This window comes from Scyliorhinus torazame, chromosome 19, assembly GCF_047496885.1.
Source record: "Scyliorhinus torazame isolate Kashiwa2021f chromosome 19, sScyTor2.1, whole genome shotgun sequence".
Taxonomy (NCBI): Eukaryota; Metazoa; Chordata; class Chondrichthyes; order Carcharhiniformes; family Scyliorhinidae; genus Scyliorhinus; species Scyliorhinus torazame.
Genome location: NC_092725.1, coordinates 100,027,215 through 100,043,104, shown reverse-complemented (window position 1 = coordinate 100,043,104; position 15,890 = coordinate 100,027,215). Strand labels below are relative to the sequence as shown.

At 48.2% G+C, this 15,890-nt stretch overlaps 1 protein-coding gene across 1 annotated transcript in view; it reads right to left on the bottom strand.

Annotated features, from left to right (window-relative positions):
- krr1 (KRR1 small subunit processome component homolog) overlaps positions 1-15,890 on the bottom strand; it is a 49,724-nt gene that overhangs the window by 23,437 nt on the left and 10,397 nt on the right. Inside the window, exon 6 of the mRNA XM_072484919.1 lies at positions 13,330-13,386. Coding sequence (XP_072341020.1) covers positions 13,330-13,386 — 57 coding nt within the window. The remainder of the gene's footprint in view (positions 1-13,329; positions 13,387-15,890) is intronic.

Sequence of the window (15,890 nt, the reverse complement as noted above, 5' to 3'; positions counted from 1 at the left end):
GATGTTGGCGCACCAGCTTAGGAAGAGAAACGGCCAGGGAGATTGGGGGAATAAGGAATAGGGAGGGTAACATGGTCTTGGACCCAGGGAGGGTGAACGACGTTTTAAAAGAATTTTATAGCAAACTACATGAGTCGGAACCCCCCGCCCGGTGTAGAAGGGATTAGGCAGTTCCTGGATCAGTTGAGGTTTCCTCGGGTGGAGGACAAGCTGGTCGAGAGGCTGAGGGCCCCGATGGTCGAGAGGCTGAGGGCCCCGATTGAAGCAGAGGAAATTGTTAAAGGACTGGAGGGCATGCAGTCGGGCAAGGCTCCGGACGGTTACCCGGTAGAATTCTATAAGAAGTTCTCAGAGGTGTTGGGCTCACTGCTGATGAGGACCTTAAATGAGGCTAAAGAGAGGGGAATCCTCCCCCCAGCGATGTCGCAGGCCTCGATTTCGCTCATCCTTAAACGAGAAAAAGACCCGGAGCAATGTGGGTCATATAGGCCGATCTCGCTTTTGAATGTAGATGCCAAGCTGCTGGCTAAGATTTTGGCTACTAGGTTAGAAGACTGTGTCCCGGGGGTGATGGGGAGGATCGAACCGGATTTGTTAAAGGGTAGGCAGCTCAATGCTAACGTTCGGAGGCTTGTAATTATAATGCCCTCAGAAGGAGAAGAGGCGGAGGTGGTGGTTGCGATGGACGCAGAGAAGGCTTTTGATCGGGTGGAGTGGGAGTATCTTTGGGAGACGCTGGGAAGGTTTGGGTTTGGTGAGGGCTTCATTGACTGGGTGCGATTGCTCTACCAGGCGCCGGTAGCGAGTGTGTGCACGAACCGGCTGAGGTCGGGATACTTTAATCTACACTGAGGGACGAGGCAGGGGTGCCCCCTCTCCCCATTGCTGTTCGCTCTGGCTATAGAGCCGTTGGCCTTGGCGCTGAGAGTGTCAAGGAAGTGGCAGGGGCTGGTTAGGGGGGGGGGGGGGGGGGGGAGCACCGGGTTTCGCTGTACGCGGACGAGGTGGAGGGGATGGGGGAGGTTTTACAGATCTTGGCGGAATTTGGCAGGTTCTCGGGTTATAAATTGAACCTGGGAAAAAGTGAATTGTTCGTGATCCAGGCAAGGGGGCAGGAGAGTAGACTGAAGGAGCTGCCACGCAGGATGGTAGAGAGGAGTTTTCGCTACCTGGGAATACAGGTGGCTCGGAAATGGGAGGCATTACACAGGCTCAACCTAACCCGGCTGGTAGAGCAAGTGGAGGGGGACTTTAAAAGATGGGATATGCTCCCACTATCGCTGGCAAGGAGGGTGCAGACTGTGAAAATGATGGTGCTCCCCAGATTTTTGTTAGTCTTCCAGTGCCTCCCCATCTTCATCCCGAAGGCCTTTTTCAAGCGGGTAAACAAGATTATTTCAGGCTTTGTATGGGCGAATAAAACCCCGCGGGTGAAGGAAATGTTGGAGCGCAGTCGGGGGGAGGGTGGGTTGGTGCTGCCGAAGTTCTGCAACTACTACTGGGCGGCGAATATAGCGATGATTAGGAAGTGGGTAATGGGGGAGGGGTCGGCATGGGAAGGCACCAGTTTGGGAGCACTGGCAACGGCACCTCTGCCGTTCTCACCGGCCCGTTACTCCACTAGCCCGGTGGTGGCATTGAGGATCTGGGGGCAATGGAGGAGGTATAAGAAGGTGGAGGGTGCGTCAGTCTGGACCCTGATTTGCAATAACCATAGGTTCGCGCCGGGCAGGATAGATGGCGGGTTCCAAAGTTGGTAGAGAGCAGGAATTAGACGGATGGGAGGTCTATTCTAGAAAGGAATTTTCCCAGTCTGAAGGCGCAGGAGGACAAGTTCAAGCTGCCGCCAGGGAATGGTTTCAGATATTTACAAGTCCGGGAATTCGAGGAAACAGGTGTTGGCTTTCCTGCTGATCCCGCCACGGGGGATACAGGACAGAGTAGTGTCCGGCACCTGGGTGGGGGAGGGGGAAAAGTGTCGGACATCTATCAGGAGTTGTTGGAGGCGGAGGAGACCCCGGTGGAGGAACTGAAGGGCAAGTGGGAGGAGGAGCTAGGTGGAGAGTTAGAGGCAGGTCTGTGGGCAGACACCCCAAGCAGGGTTAATTCCTCCTCATCATGTGCCAGGCTCAGTCTAATACAGTTTAAGGTGGTACACCGGGCACACATGGCGGCGAGGATGAGCAAGTTTTCCGGGGAAGAAGATAGATGTGCGAGGTGTGAGGGAAGCCCAGCAAACCATGTCCACATGTTTTGGGCATGCCCGAAGCTTGGAGGATTCTGGCAGGGGTTTGCAAAGGCAATGTCCAAGGTGCTAGCTACGCGGGTGGTGCCGAGTCCAGAGATAGCGATCTTTGGCGTGCCAGAAGACCCGGGAGTTCAGGGAGTGAAAGAGGCCGACGTTCTGGCCTTTGCCTCCCTGATAACCCGGAGACGGATCCTTTTAATGTGGAGGAACTCAAAGCCCCCGAGCGTGGAGACTTGGGTCAGTGACATGGCTGGGTTTCTCAAGCGGGAGAAAATAAAGTTTGCCTTGAGGGGGTCAATGCTGGAGTTCTCCCGGAGGTGGCAGCCGTTCGTCGACTTTCTCAGGGAAAATTCTGGGGGGGGGGGGGGGGGGGGGGGCAGGTGCAGTATGGTTAAGGGATGTACAGAAGCGGTTGGGTGGGAAATGTTTAGTTTACCATGTTGATGTTTAGGTTATTATTGTTTTGTTGTCATTGTTATAAAGACTAGCAACTTGAAACAGCAGCGAGACGTCCTGAATATTTTCAAGCATTTTATGTTTTTATCCTAGTTAAAACAAGCCTTCCGCAATCCCAGTTTAGGTTCCATTAAACCTATACAATCAACAAACTCCATACTGGAACACCAACTTGATTTTATCCAGAACAATTGTGCTCTGGAAATGATTGTTTAGGCATAGGAAACAGTAATGAGATATAAAACACGTTGGCAATACTAAATAAACCAAATGGAGCTCAGTGTGAATAAAGGAAGAAAATGGATGTAAAATATCAACGGGATAGAAGGGCCCCAAAAAACATCAAATTGTTTCTTAAAGCAAAACAAAAGTTCCATACTTTACACACAGGGACATTGCCTTGTTTTTAAAAAATTAGTGTCAAATCAAATTTTACTGGTGCAAAGCTGGAGTCTGTGTTCAGATAAAAACAGAAACAATGTCTGACTAAGTACAATAATTCGGAAAGCTGAAAATTTGGACTGTACTTATTGAAACAGAATAGAAATTTCAAAAAGATTAAGGTTGAGAGGGAAACAGTTAAAAGACTATTTCCACTGGCTGGCAAATTGGTAATGAGAACATTAACTCAAGATGGGTTTCCTCGGGCAGCACTGTGGCGCAGTCACCGTGCGCCTCAAGGCACCAAGGTCCCAGGTTAGATCCCGGCTCTGGGTCACTGTCCATGTGGAGTTTGCATATTCTCCCCGTGTTTGCGTGGGTTTCAACCCCACAATCCAAAGGTGTGCAGGGTAGGTGGATTGGCCACGCTAAATTGCTCAATTGGAAAAAATGAATTGGGTACTGTAGCCACCGAAATTGGCCAACTCCCGATTTAAAATGTCGAACGGCAAAGGCTGATGGGAAAGTCAGCCAACATAGACAGAAACCGGCAGGTACAGGTTTGCTGAGTATTTAACTCTGCAAAAGCCCAGACAGCATCGATACCAGCGACCATCAGCATAACAACGTAGCAGCCATCTACATACTGATGAGCAATCCCCGGGAACAATAGCAACATTTGAGACACTCAAAACTAAGCCAGACTCCCCGGCGCCAGCAGGAGCCAACATAAAAGAGGTTAACGGACACCTCAAGACCGCCCAGCGATCAGGGAACCGCTCCAGTATTGGAGAAATCGAACCAAGCGATTGGAACAAAGTCCAATCACCTGGAACCAGGTACAGGGTCCGCCCCGAAAAGGCGGTAAGCCCCAAGTTCAAATCGCTCTTTGTCCTGCCCGGGTCACCCAGCAACGCAAACCAACCTTGACTGTGACCGGTGCAGTGACCACCGAAGGAAGTCTTAATTCAACGCTCGCCACAAGATAGGCGCTCCTAGCTGCCAATCCGTACCAACTTCGAATCCCGCAGACTCCGAACCTGAACGAAAGGCCATTTGTTCCCCTGACCTGGTGGGCCAGTCCGAAGTTAAGTATAGGCCTGTTAGTTGTAGAAGTAGCTTAGATGTAGAATTTGTGCATGAGTAGCGATTACTGTGTATAATAAATGTGCTTTGATTTGGATCTTACTAATCGGAGTATTGAGTTATTGATCATTACTTGGACTTGAACCTCGTGGCGGTATCATAAAGATACCTGGCGACTCTAGAGCAAAGGTTATAAAACAGAGCAATTGAACCAACCGGAAAGTTAGCAACATTATTTGGCCACTCCGCCGGGACCCGATCTAGAAGTGGCATAACCACTCCGGCAGAACCCAGCATTTGAATTCGGGATCCAATTGGGAACAGAAAACCACAAGCGTTCAAGCAGTTCTGATCAATACTCATAATTCGGAAGTGTGTGTATGCATGCGTAACTAACAGGGCGATAAGGTAAAACTGATAGATTTTTTTGTTGCGACAAAACTGTCGGGAGTTTGTATTTCGGAAAGTAGCGAAAGCCGCACCCGTATTTACAGCACCGCCTTAATACCCCTGCCCCAAATTTGAAGAGCAGCATTCGGATAGGAAAGATGGCAATGCAGCGCCTCATGAACCCAGAGGAATTTGCGGTCGCAGCGACCAGCAGCAGTAGAGTGGGACAATGTCCCATTTGGGAGGAAGAAATCAGGAAGTACCACAAAGGGAAAGGATGGCCCCTTTGGAGCGAATTCTGTGACAACGAGGAATCAGGCCCCGGGAGTATAGGACATACTTGGTGGGAGACCCTGAGCGAGATCCACAAGAAGAGCTTGGGAAAAGCTCGCAAGCCGATGGCAGTCGTGTCCTGCTTGGCATAATTGCGAGGCACAGAGGAGGTCGTTAGGACCCTCCGGAAAGAGGTAGAAGTCATACATCGAATGAGTAAGGTCGATGTAAGCGAGGTAGAAAGAGAGAACTTAGAGTTAAGGAGGAAGTTGGCAGCAAAAGACGGAGAGGTGGAGGATGCCAAGACAGTACACCAGTCTTGTCTGGCGCACTTAAGCAGCTTCCTGTCCCAGTATGAAAAGGCCTATCAGGACACGCAACGTACAGTCCTGGTACGTGAAGAAACCGAGAAGCAGGTAGAAACATTGCAGAGGCAGTGTAGTGACCTGAAGGCAGCGTTAAGAGCACTCCATGCTGCCACCACGGAACAAAGACAAAGCTCACTAGACCACACAAAGTGCCGGAAGCAGATTGCAGAGCTGCAATCGCTGCTTTCAGTTCAGAAAGGATTCCAGGAAACCTTTGGAGCAAATTTAGATGAGGAAGACGGCCCTGATTTGGAAGAATTAAATGAGACAGCGCAGAGATATGTTCAGGGAACATGTGCGCAGGGAAAGCCCCAGAAGAGGAAAGCGCCCCAACCCCCCACAGGACAGATAGTTCAGGCTCCAATGAACCCAGTAACCACCCACCGCACAGCCATATCGGACGACGCGGAATTTCTATACACCACCTCCTTAACAGTGACCCAATTACGGGACGCGTGCGAGAAAATCACACCGTTCCTCCCCACCTCAGACCCCCACCATTTCTTTGCCAGAGTAAAGCAGCAGGCGACCATGTACGGCCTGGATGAGCGAGAGCATGTAAAGCTCACAGTTTTAATTTTAGACCCTTCGGTCGTAGCAGCCCTTCCCGACCCACAGAATGTAGGAGGCACCCTTGCAGAAATGCATACCGTGATCCTGGATGCGATCGGGCATAACCGGGGTAACCCCGTAGATGGCCTCAACAAATGCAGGCAAAAGAAGATCGAGCACCCCACAGCGTTCGCTGGACGCCTATGGATCCACTTTGCAGCAGTCTTTGGAAACTTAGACTGCGCCCATTTGTCCCCAGACGACATGGCCAAATGGACCCACACCCTTATCTCCCATGCCACAGAAACAGGACAGAAAGCGTGCACCAATTATGATCCCTCAGAGGAGGCTCATAACGAGAAGTGGGTAGTAAAAAGATTGTCCCACTATATATGCGATGGCCGCAAACTCTGTACAGACTGCTCCCAGGCAGCAAAGCAAACCCGCAGTTAAAAATCCTGAGGAAAAGCAGGCCGACGCAGATATACAGGCAGTTACAACACACCAGAACCCCGCATGGGTAAATGAAGGAAAGAACAGCCCCCCACCCAAGTCACAAGAGTGTTACAACTGTGGACAGTTGGGACACTTTGCAAGCGAGTGCAATGCCCCTAGAAAGCCACAGAGAGCCCAGCAGACAGGCACTCTGAGTAAGAAGAAGACAGAGCCCATTCATAGTGTTAGCGCCCGTTCAGATCAGACGGACCTGACCGGAACGGACTGACGGTGTATGGGCTCCCCCAGTTGGGTCTGCGACACCCTTTGGGATACGTCCAGACGATCGGTAATTGCAGCGAAAATTCGGGGACAGCCCATCGGATTTCTATGGGACACAGGAGGGTCCCGCACCACAATAAATTCCTCCACCCTGTTTCAAAAAGACACGTGGCCCACTACAGCCACCATCACCCTCAGCGGCTTTACAGGATACTCACAGCAGGGACACATCACAGCCCCTGTACCCATTCAAATCGGCATCATCACACCACCAAGCACCCCGTGGTTTCAGTCGATCTGCCCCACACAGCAGAACACATTCTAGGAATAGACTTCATGAATTCCCACAATCTTTCATTTGATCCAGTCAACCCGTGTGTCTGGAAAATGGCAAAATCTGCAAGAGCCCCTGCAACGCTCAACATAGGAGAATACGCGAACAAAATTAGCGCAGTAGGTGAATTTTGGTTCAACCCGACCACGCTTAGCACGGACAAGCAGGTTAGGGCAGTTCTGCAAAAGAACAGGACAGCATTCGCGACCCACAAACACGACTGTGGCCGGATGACTGGTTCCGTATAGATCACAGGACCTGATCTAGACCCCAAAAACAGTATGGATTTCCCAAAGAGGCAGAGGGAGAAATCGCAAAGGTAATAGATAGCTTATTAGAGCAGGGGGTACTTAGATCAGTAGAATCCACTAATAATGCCCCGATTTGGCCAGTGATAAAGCCCGATGGATCATGGCGACTGACCATCGATTACCGGGAACTCACCAAAATCACCCAGATTTTGGAAGACAAGGTGATATATTTGGGAACATTTATCACGCACGGTAAACGCGAGATCAAGCATAAAAGGATTGACTCGATAGCTAAATTGCCCCTTCCCCAAAACGTTTCAGCCCTCCGGTCGTTTTTAGGACTGGTTGGCTACTGCTGAAACCACATTGAAGGTTTCGCCAGCAAGGCAGCACCCCTCTCACACCTCCTGAAGAAAGGAGCCCCCTGGGAATGGCTTCCGCAGCACACGGATGCTGTGGATGCATTAAGCAAGCACTCCTAGCAGCCCCCGCACTACAAGTTCCAGACCCGCTTTCCCCTTATGCTATAGAGGTAGCAACCACAGACGTCCGCACCCTTTCGGCCGTGCTCCTCCAGGAACAGCACGAACAGTTAAGGCCAGTAGCTTACGCCTCCAGAATTTTAGATGCTGTGGAGCAGGGATTTTCAGTCTGTGAGAGGCACCTGCTCGCAGTATTTTGGGCAGTTCAGTATTTTTCGTACATTACCGGACTGAACCCCATCACAATCCTCACAGAACACACCCCCACCCAACTTTTACTGGACGGACGACTCAAGGACGGTACAGTCAGTCAAATAAGAGCAGCCAGATGGACCCTTCTCTTGCAGGGACGGGACATCACTGTGAAACGGACAAAGACCCACACCTTTTTAGCCGATAACCTACAGTACCCCGGAACCCCCCATGAATGTGAAATTATCTCTCCACACCACAACACAGGCCCCTTTATTGCGAAAACACCCCCCCAGAAAGATAGGTAGTTCAACCCAGAACCCCAGCACACAGACACAGATATATGTGGATGGATCTTCCAGAGTATTGGATGGGAAGCGCATAACAGGTTGCGGTATTTATGTCGAGGACGGGCAGGGACGCGCCCTAGAAGAAATCGCAATAAAACTTCCAGGACACTTAGGCACGCAGGCAGCAGAGTTTGCGGCCATCGCATATATAGTGGAACACCCAGATTCCTTCCCCAGCCCAGCAGACATATACTCGGACAGCCTCTATGTCTGCAACAGCCTTATGGAATTCCTACCCCTGTGGAAAGCAAGAGGATTTGTTTCCGCAGATGGAAAACCCCTCCCTTCAGCCCCATTGCTCAGTCACATCTTAGAGAGAGCACAGAACAGGACTTTTGGTATAGTCAAAGTTCGAAGTCACCATCGTTCCTCCGCCCCTGGAAATGTAAAAGCCGACGCACTGGCTAAGGCAGGTTCCAGACATGGATATTTTTGGACACCCCCCAAAAGCGCACCAGTAAAAACAATTCAGGTCTCGCAGACTAATATCGAGGATTTAGTGCAGGCCCAGAAGCAGGACAGCAAACTCAGGGAGATTTTAAGAGGAAACTATCCAGCACCCTACGAGAGGTTTAAGAATACACTGACCACACATGACTGTGTGGTGTTAAAAGACACCCTTCATGTGGTTCCTGAACAGGACCGGGATCAACTGATTTGCTTGTTCCATGACGGTCATGGACATCAGGGAATCGAGCCCACTATAGCCCACCTCAGGCAGCTTTGTTGGTGGCCGAATTTAAAGGACGATGTAAATCACTACATCGAGAATTCTCTCATCTGTGCCCAGAATAATCCGGACAGATATGCCAAAAAGGCTGAGCTTAGTCACACCCGACCCATTAATGGCCCCTGGACTAACCTCTGGATTGATTTTATAGGACCATTGCCCCTTTGCAGGAATGGTTACAAATATGGTGGTAGACACGTTTACGAAATGGGTGGAAGCATTCCCAGCCAGAACAAACACTGCAAAGACCACAGCCAAGATTTTAACCCACCACATCTTTACAAGATGGGGACTCCCCCGCAGCATTGAATCCGACCAAGGTTCCCATTTTACGGGACGAGTCATGAAGAACGTCCTCACGATATTTGGCATTACCCAAAAATTCCACATTGCATACCACCCACAGTCGAGTGGTATCGTGGAGCGCATGAATCGGACCCTAAAATCCACCCTCAGAAAAATGGTCCAGCAAAACAACACCACTTGGGACTCCCTTTTGCGCTGATGTTTTTGCGTAATTTTTAACTTCTACAGGTTACACCCCACACACCCTCATGACCGGACACCCCATGAAAGGCACAGAATTATTAGGTTTAGACTTGACCAGCCCCGAAGTGACGGCCCTCACACACGAGAAAGCAGTAGAGCAATTAGTGGATAATGTTAAAACGGCTCAGCTAGCAGCCGCAGTGAAATTGGGCACAAGGAAGAAACAGAGCAAGGCTTGTTTCAATAAGACAGTGCATACGACTGAGTACAGTATAGGACAGCAGGTCATGCTCTCCGTATACAACCCCAGCACATTCCTGTCACCAAAGTACTCGGGTCCATACTCCATTGCGGACAAAGTAAGCCCTTCCGTCTACAAAATAAAGTACCCCAATGGAAAGACTGCGTGGTTCCATATCAACCAGCTGAAGGCATATGGAACACAGTCTAACCACGCACACCACGTCATGCTCGATGCAGAACACCACACCCCACCCACAGCCAACGTAACCCTACCCTCCCCCAACACATCCAGCCCAGCCACAGACTCAACCCTGACTCCACCCCCGAACTATAGACTCCGCCCCGGAACACCCACAGACTGCAGCAGCAGAGACAGCGACTGTGACTCGGACGATAGCCACAGCACGCCTCCCTACTATCCCCATGCAACAGGACCCACACCCAGCGAATCTGACCACGATTCAAGTGATCCCTTCATGATCACTTTCCTAAACAAACCCCACCACCGACCCACCATAACGACCCCGGTTCCGTCCCCACACAACTAGACACCACCTGTTGGCACAGAGACAATTCGTACAGACTCGTCCGGAATGACGAGAGCGATCCGAAATCATACCAAGCAGCCCTATCTGCACTGATACATTCAAGAGTTTGGCATCCGGGAGAAGATGACGACCTTGAGTCTGACTCCCAAAACGAAAACTCCTTTGCGACCCTGTTCGCAACCGATAACTGAGGTGTCAGATGTTGTTTTAAAGGAACCGCTTGGGAGAAAATGGTGTCCTTTCTGATGGAACCTGCAGCATGTTTTTATGTTGTTTGTAGTGTTTTGTTAAATGTTGTATGTCAGACCGGAATTTTTTTTTCCCCCACGGCCCCACGCCTTTTCGGCCGAAACCTCTGAGGACTTGCCCACAGAGACTTGCTACTGTCCCAGACGCCAGTTCAGAGGAACTAGTCTGTCGACAGACACCAGTTCGTAACTGCCCTTCTGGTTCGAAGGTAGAACCAATACGGCAACCCCCCACGATGACTACATTTCTTGCCCGTTCTTGTCGGTTGCTCAGGCAGTGGAGAAACTGCTTGGGACCCGCCCTGCCTGGGAACCCCCCCATCTGGTCAGCTACGCTCGGGTAGGGGAAACACGGCATTGGTCGCCGTCCTACCCGGGGACTCCATCCAACTCTTACCCGTCGCGGCCCATACGCACCTCATTTTGGAAAGTTTTAGTTCAAAACGTTTTTGTTTTGTTTCAGGTAACCCTTAGGTTGCCAACCATATGCTATTTACATCCTGAAACATTTGGATGGTAAACCGCGCAGTCTGCGAGACGGCTCGCACTGGTTCATTATTTGAAAGTGTGTCTTGTCCTAAAATTCGTTTTTTGAAGAAAAAAAAATGAGGGAGTCACACATAGTGACCAATTGTAAAGGGAGTAATTGGCACTAAAGGACAGACAGGCTATCATACGAGATGTTAAACCAAGATAGTAACAGATACTATGCTTGATCACACAGAACTCCAGAAGCTCAAGGACCGGAGAAGAGAAGAGAAGTGAAAGAAGAAGAACCACGAGGACATCCTCCGGTTGTTCATTGTTATAGTGGACATTTGGTTGCGCCGAACGCGAACCACCTAACCTCAAGCCCCCCAGCCGTTAATGATTCACTTCCCCACAGTACCCAGAGCCCAGTCACCAGCGACACCACACCATCTTGGTGTGCCAGGTTTATAACCGGTCCTACTTGATAGAATCTCTATTGGTATTGGCGATACTCTGCTGCATCGTGCAGACTATGCGTCTGAGAAAATGGAGAAGGAGAGCCTATCGCACTCGCACCCCGGTATATAGGATCAGATCCCCTATTTTCGGATACGACCAGACCCCCGATCCCCGCGATCTATAATAAAGAGCATTCGTTTGCGTTTTTGTTGTAAATAAAGAAATATTCATGAGCAATTGTACGATCCTGAGCTTGACTGCCAAGCCAGGAAAAATGTGTATAAACTGCAATGATTTTGTTTGTATGGTTGAGGAAGTTAGAGTGATGAAAGGTTTAAGTGAGTGTAGTGTATTAAGGATAGGTAGAGGTTCCCATTTTCTTGTTTTGTAATGCATGTCCCTGTTTGACATAGCGCCCCTTAGATTTGTCAGTTAAAAATGTTTTGCATAGTTATGGTCAGTGTAGAGGCCATAGAAAAAGTACTCACCGGGTCAGGGAATGGAAAGCAACGCAGTTATGTGATCCTTCACGCTTCGCGTTAGGATCACAAGGGAGTGTAGCCACCTAAATTGGCCAACTCCCGATTTAAAATGGCGAACGGCAAAGGCTGATGGGAAAGTCAGCCAACATAGACAGAAACCAGCAGGTGCCGGTTTGCTGTGTATTTAACTCTGCAAAAGCCCAGACAGCATCGATACCAGCGACCATCAGCATAACAATGTAGCATACATATCTACATACTGATGAGCAATCCCCGGGAACAATAGCAACATTTGGGACACTCAAAACTAAGCCAGACTCTCCGGCACCAGCAGGAGCCAACACAAAAGAGGTTAACGAACACCTCAAGACTGCCCATCGATCAGGGAACTGCTCCAGTATTGGAGAAATCAAACCAAGCGATTGGAACAAAGTCCAATCACCTAGAACCAGGTACAGGGTCCGCCCCGAAAGGCGGGAAGCCCCTGGGGACCATAAGAGTTAAGCCCCAAGTTCAAATCGCTCTCTTCGTCCTGCCCGGGTCACCCAGCAACGTGAACCAACCTTGACCGTGACCGGTGCAGTGACCACCGAAAGAAGCGAGTCTTAATTCAACGCTCGCTACGAGATAGACGCTCCTAGCTACCAATCCGTACCAACTTCGAATCCCGCAGACTCAGAACCCGAACGAAAGGCCATTTGTTCCCGACCTGGTCGGCCAGTCCGAAGTTAAGTATAGGCCTGTTAGTTGTAGAAGTAGCTTAGACGTAGAATTTGTGCATGAGTAGCGATTACGGTGTATAATAAATGTGATTTAAATCTTACTAATCGGTGTATTGAGTTATTGATCATTACTTGGACTTGAACCTCGTGGCGGTATCATAAAGATACCTGGCGACTTGAGAGCAAAGGTAATAAAACAGAGCAATTCAACCAACCGGAAAGTTAGCAACAGTACTCCAAATTTATTTTTAAAAAGATGGGTTTCCTCCGGTTTTCTTCCACAGTTCAAAGGTGTGCAGGTTAGGTGGATTGGCCATGCTAAATTGCCCTTAAGTGTCTAAAAAGTTAGGTGGGGTTATTGGGTTTTGGGGATAGGGTGGAGGCATGGGCTTAAGTAGGGTGCTCTTTCCAAGAACCAGTGCAGACTCGATGGGCAGAATGGCCTTCTTTGGCACTGTAAACTCTATGATTAGTGCCAGTGGGATTGAGGGGTTTTAAAAATGCTCTCATAATGGAGGTACTACATGTCATTGAAGAGGCAACCAGACAAACGCTTGAAGAGAGATATTAAAAAATGTAGGGGAAAGAACAGATAGTTCTGATGAAAGAACTGGCATTAACTCATGAGTTGAACAGCCTCCTTCGTCCTTGGAAGTGTTTCAATTCTGAAGCGATCGGAGAACATTTTTTCAAATTACTAAAAGAATGTTCAAATTTTAGCATTCCCCTAAAAGGGCTGGAAAAGCATTACTTTGAAACAGAGACAGCCCTGAGAACACACAGGATTTATCATTCCAGATATTTACAAACATACAAATTATTCATCATTTGAAATTTTACATTTTTCTTTTGAATACCTTGATATTGTAGATTGGATGGATGTTCTTCAAGGTATCAAAGACCACTTTTCTGACCTAGAAAAGTTAAAACACAATTCAATATTATAATAATAATCTTTATTGTCACAAGTAGGCTTAGATTAACACTGCAATGAAGTTACTGTGAAAAGTCCCTAGTCGCCACATTCCGGCACCTGTTCGGGGACACGGAGGGAGAATTCAGAATGTCCAAATTACAAAATCTAGTACAAAATTATTATGGTGCAGGAGACCTTCGGCCTATCAAAGAACAATACAGCACAGTAACAGGCCTTCAGCCCTCCAAGCCCGTGCCGAACATGCTGCCTGCCCAACCTAAAATCTTCTGCACTTCCAGGGTCCGTATTCCTCTATTCCCATCCTATTCATGTATTTGTCAAGGTGCCTCTGAAATGACACTATCGTACCTGCTTCCACCACCTCCTCCGTCAGCATGTCTGCACTGGCTCTCCAAACAAGCATCATGAATTGATGCCATTCCCTGTATTCCTACTCTATGTAATTATCTAACACCCTCTTGAATACCTTTGTTCAACCTGCTCTTAGCTTTCCTGCCTTACCTGTCCGCTGTCCTTCCTTTCAGTAATATTTCCCAGTCTGTCACTGCCAGCTCATGCCTCATACCATCATAGTTATCTTTATTGAGGTCCAGGACCTTGGTCTCAGAATCAGCTACCTCACTAGTCACTTTGGTAAAGAATTCTGCCATATACTCACCCCCAAGGTTCTCTCAACTAGATTGCCAACTAATCCTCTCTCATTGCACAACACCCAGTCCAGGATGGCCAGTTCCCTTGTTGGTTCCTCAACATAGTAGTCCAGAAAAGCATCCCGTATACACTCCAGAAATTCCTCCTCTATTGTACTGTGAATAATTTGAGTCACCCAATCTATATGCAGATTAAAGTCACCCATAATCACAGATGTTCCTTTATCACATGCATCTCTGATTTCCTGTCGAATACTATTCCCAACATTACCACTGCAGTTTGGTGGTCTGTATACCACCCCTAAGAATGTTTTTTGCCCCTTGATATTTCTTAACACCACAACATCTGTACTAATATCTTTCCTCAATGTTATATCGATATCCTGGGTAGCAACCAACTTCTTGGTAAAGACGGGTGCAAAGTATTCGGCTTATATCTCAGTCATGACCCCAGCTTCCATGTGTAAATTCCCTTTGAGATCTCTAATCAGCCCTACTCTTTTTACCAACGGTTTACTATTTATATGCCTATAGACGACTTTGGGATTCCCCTTTATATTGGCTGCCAGTCTTTTCTTGTAATCTCTCGGTTTCTCTAATGTGCTTTTTTCACCTTCCCTCTGAACTCCTCATGGTTCCCAACTATATTTTCTACCTGACACCTGTCATAAATACACTTTTTCTTCCTTATCTTAATTTCTATCTTCTTTTTCCATCCTGGATTTGCTCGCCCTATCTTTCTCTTTTAAGGGAATATACCTCGCTTGTGTGCGGACCATTTCTCCTGCCACCCTTTGTTCCAGTCTAACTGGCCCAGTTCCATTCTTGCCCCATTGAAGTCAGCTCCTTCCCATTAATTATTTTTACTCTGGATTGCCTATCATTTTCTATCATCACCCTAAACCTTAAAATACAATGATCACTGTCTCCTAAATGTTCCACCACTAACACCTCATTGACTTGGCCCACCTCATTTCCAGGAATCAGATTCAACGGTGCATCTTTTCTTGTTGAACTTTATTGTCCATTCCTAAGTGCCATGAGAAGATGGCTGAATGTGTCGTGTGGATTAGAGCAACATGTGGGCCAGACTAGAGAGGGTCATTTCCTAGAACAGTATTAGTGAAGCAGTTGGGTTTCTACAGTCATTATATCCCTAGTGCCAATCCACTGATTAGTAGATTTATTGAATTCACTTTCACAGTTACCGTGATGAGATTTGAACTCTCAAGGTCTTGAGTTGCTCTTCCAGTCCAATCACCATTAGACTGCTGCACTTGTAATAAATGTTCAAAAAGGGCTGTGGCGAGCAAATCCTTCATGGCTTGAAGAGGACCTCTCCAAACGATAACCAGCAGGGGAAAAAAATTGTAATGGCCAGCCCTGAATTCCTGATTCAGATGCTAACTGCATGGGATAGGGCCAGGAATGAAGCGGGAACCAAGCTGCGAGGAGCAAAAGGTAAGTTTACGGTCAATGAATTTCTACTTTGGGAGCCGATGGTATGCAATATCAAGCAACAACCTCAAATTCTTCACAGCACAATAAAGTCAGCATCATGACAGCAGTGAACACTCCCAATGCAATACAAGAGGAAAGGACAACATATACGCATGCCCAGAAGTGGATTTAAGTAAAAATGGTGGAGTGCGAACAAAGCAAGATTAAAGCAATTGAAACAAAGGATAATCCCGTGTGTCCAATACAAGTGAGATGCCCAGAGTTAGAATAGAAGCAAGTGAAAGAAAGTTTCACATGATCTTTAATTGTGATTGTAAACCTGCCACAAGTTATTTAATCAGGCACAGCAGATCTAACACATTCCAAAAGA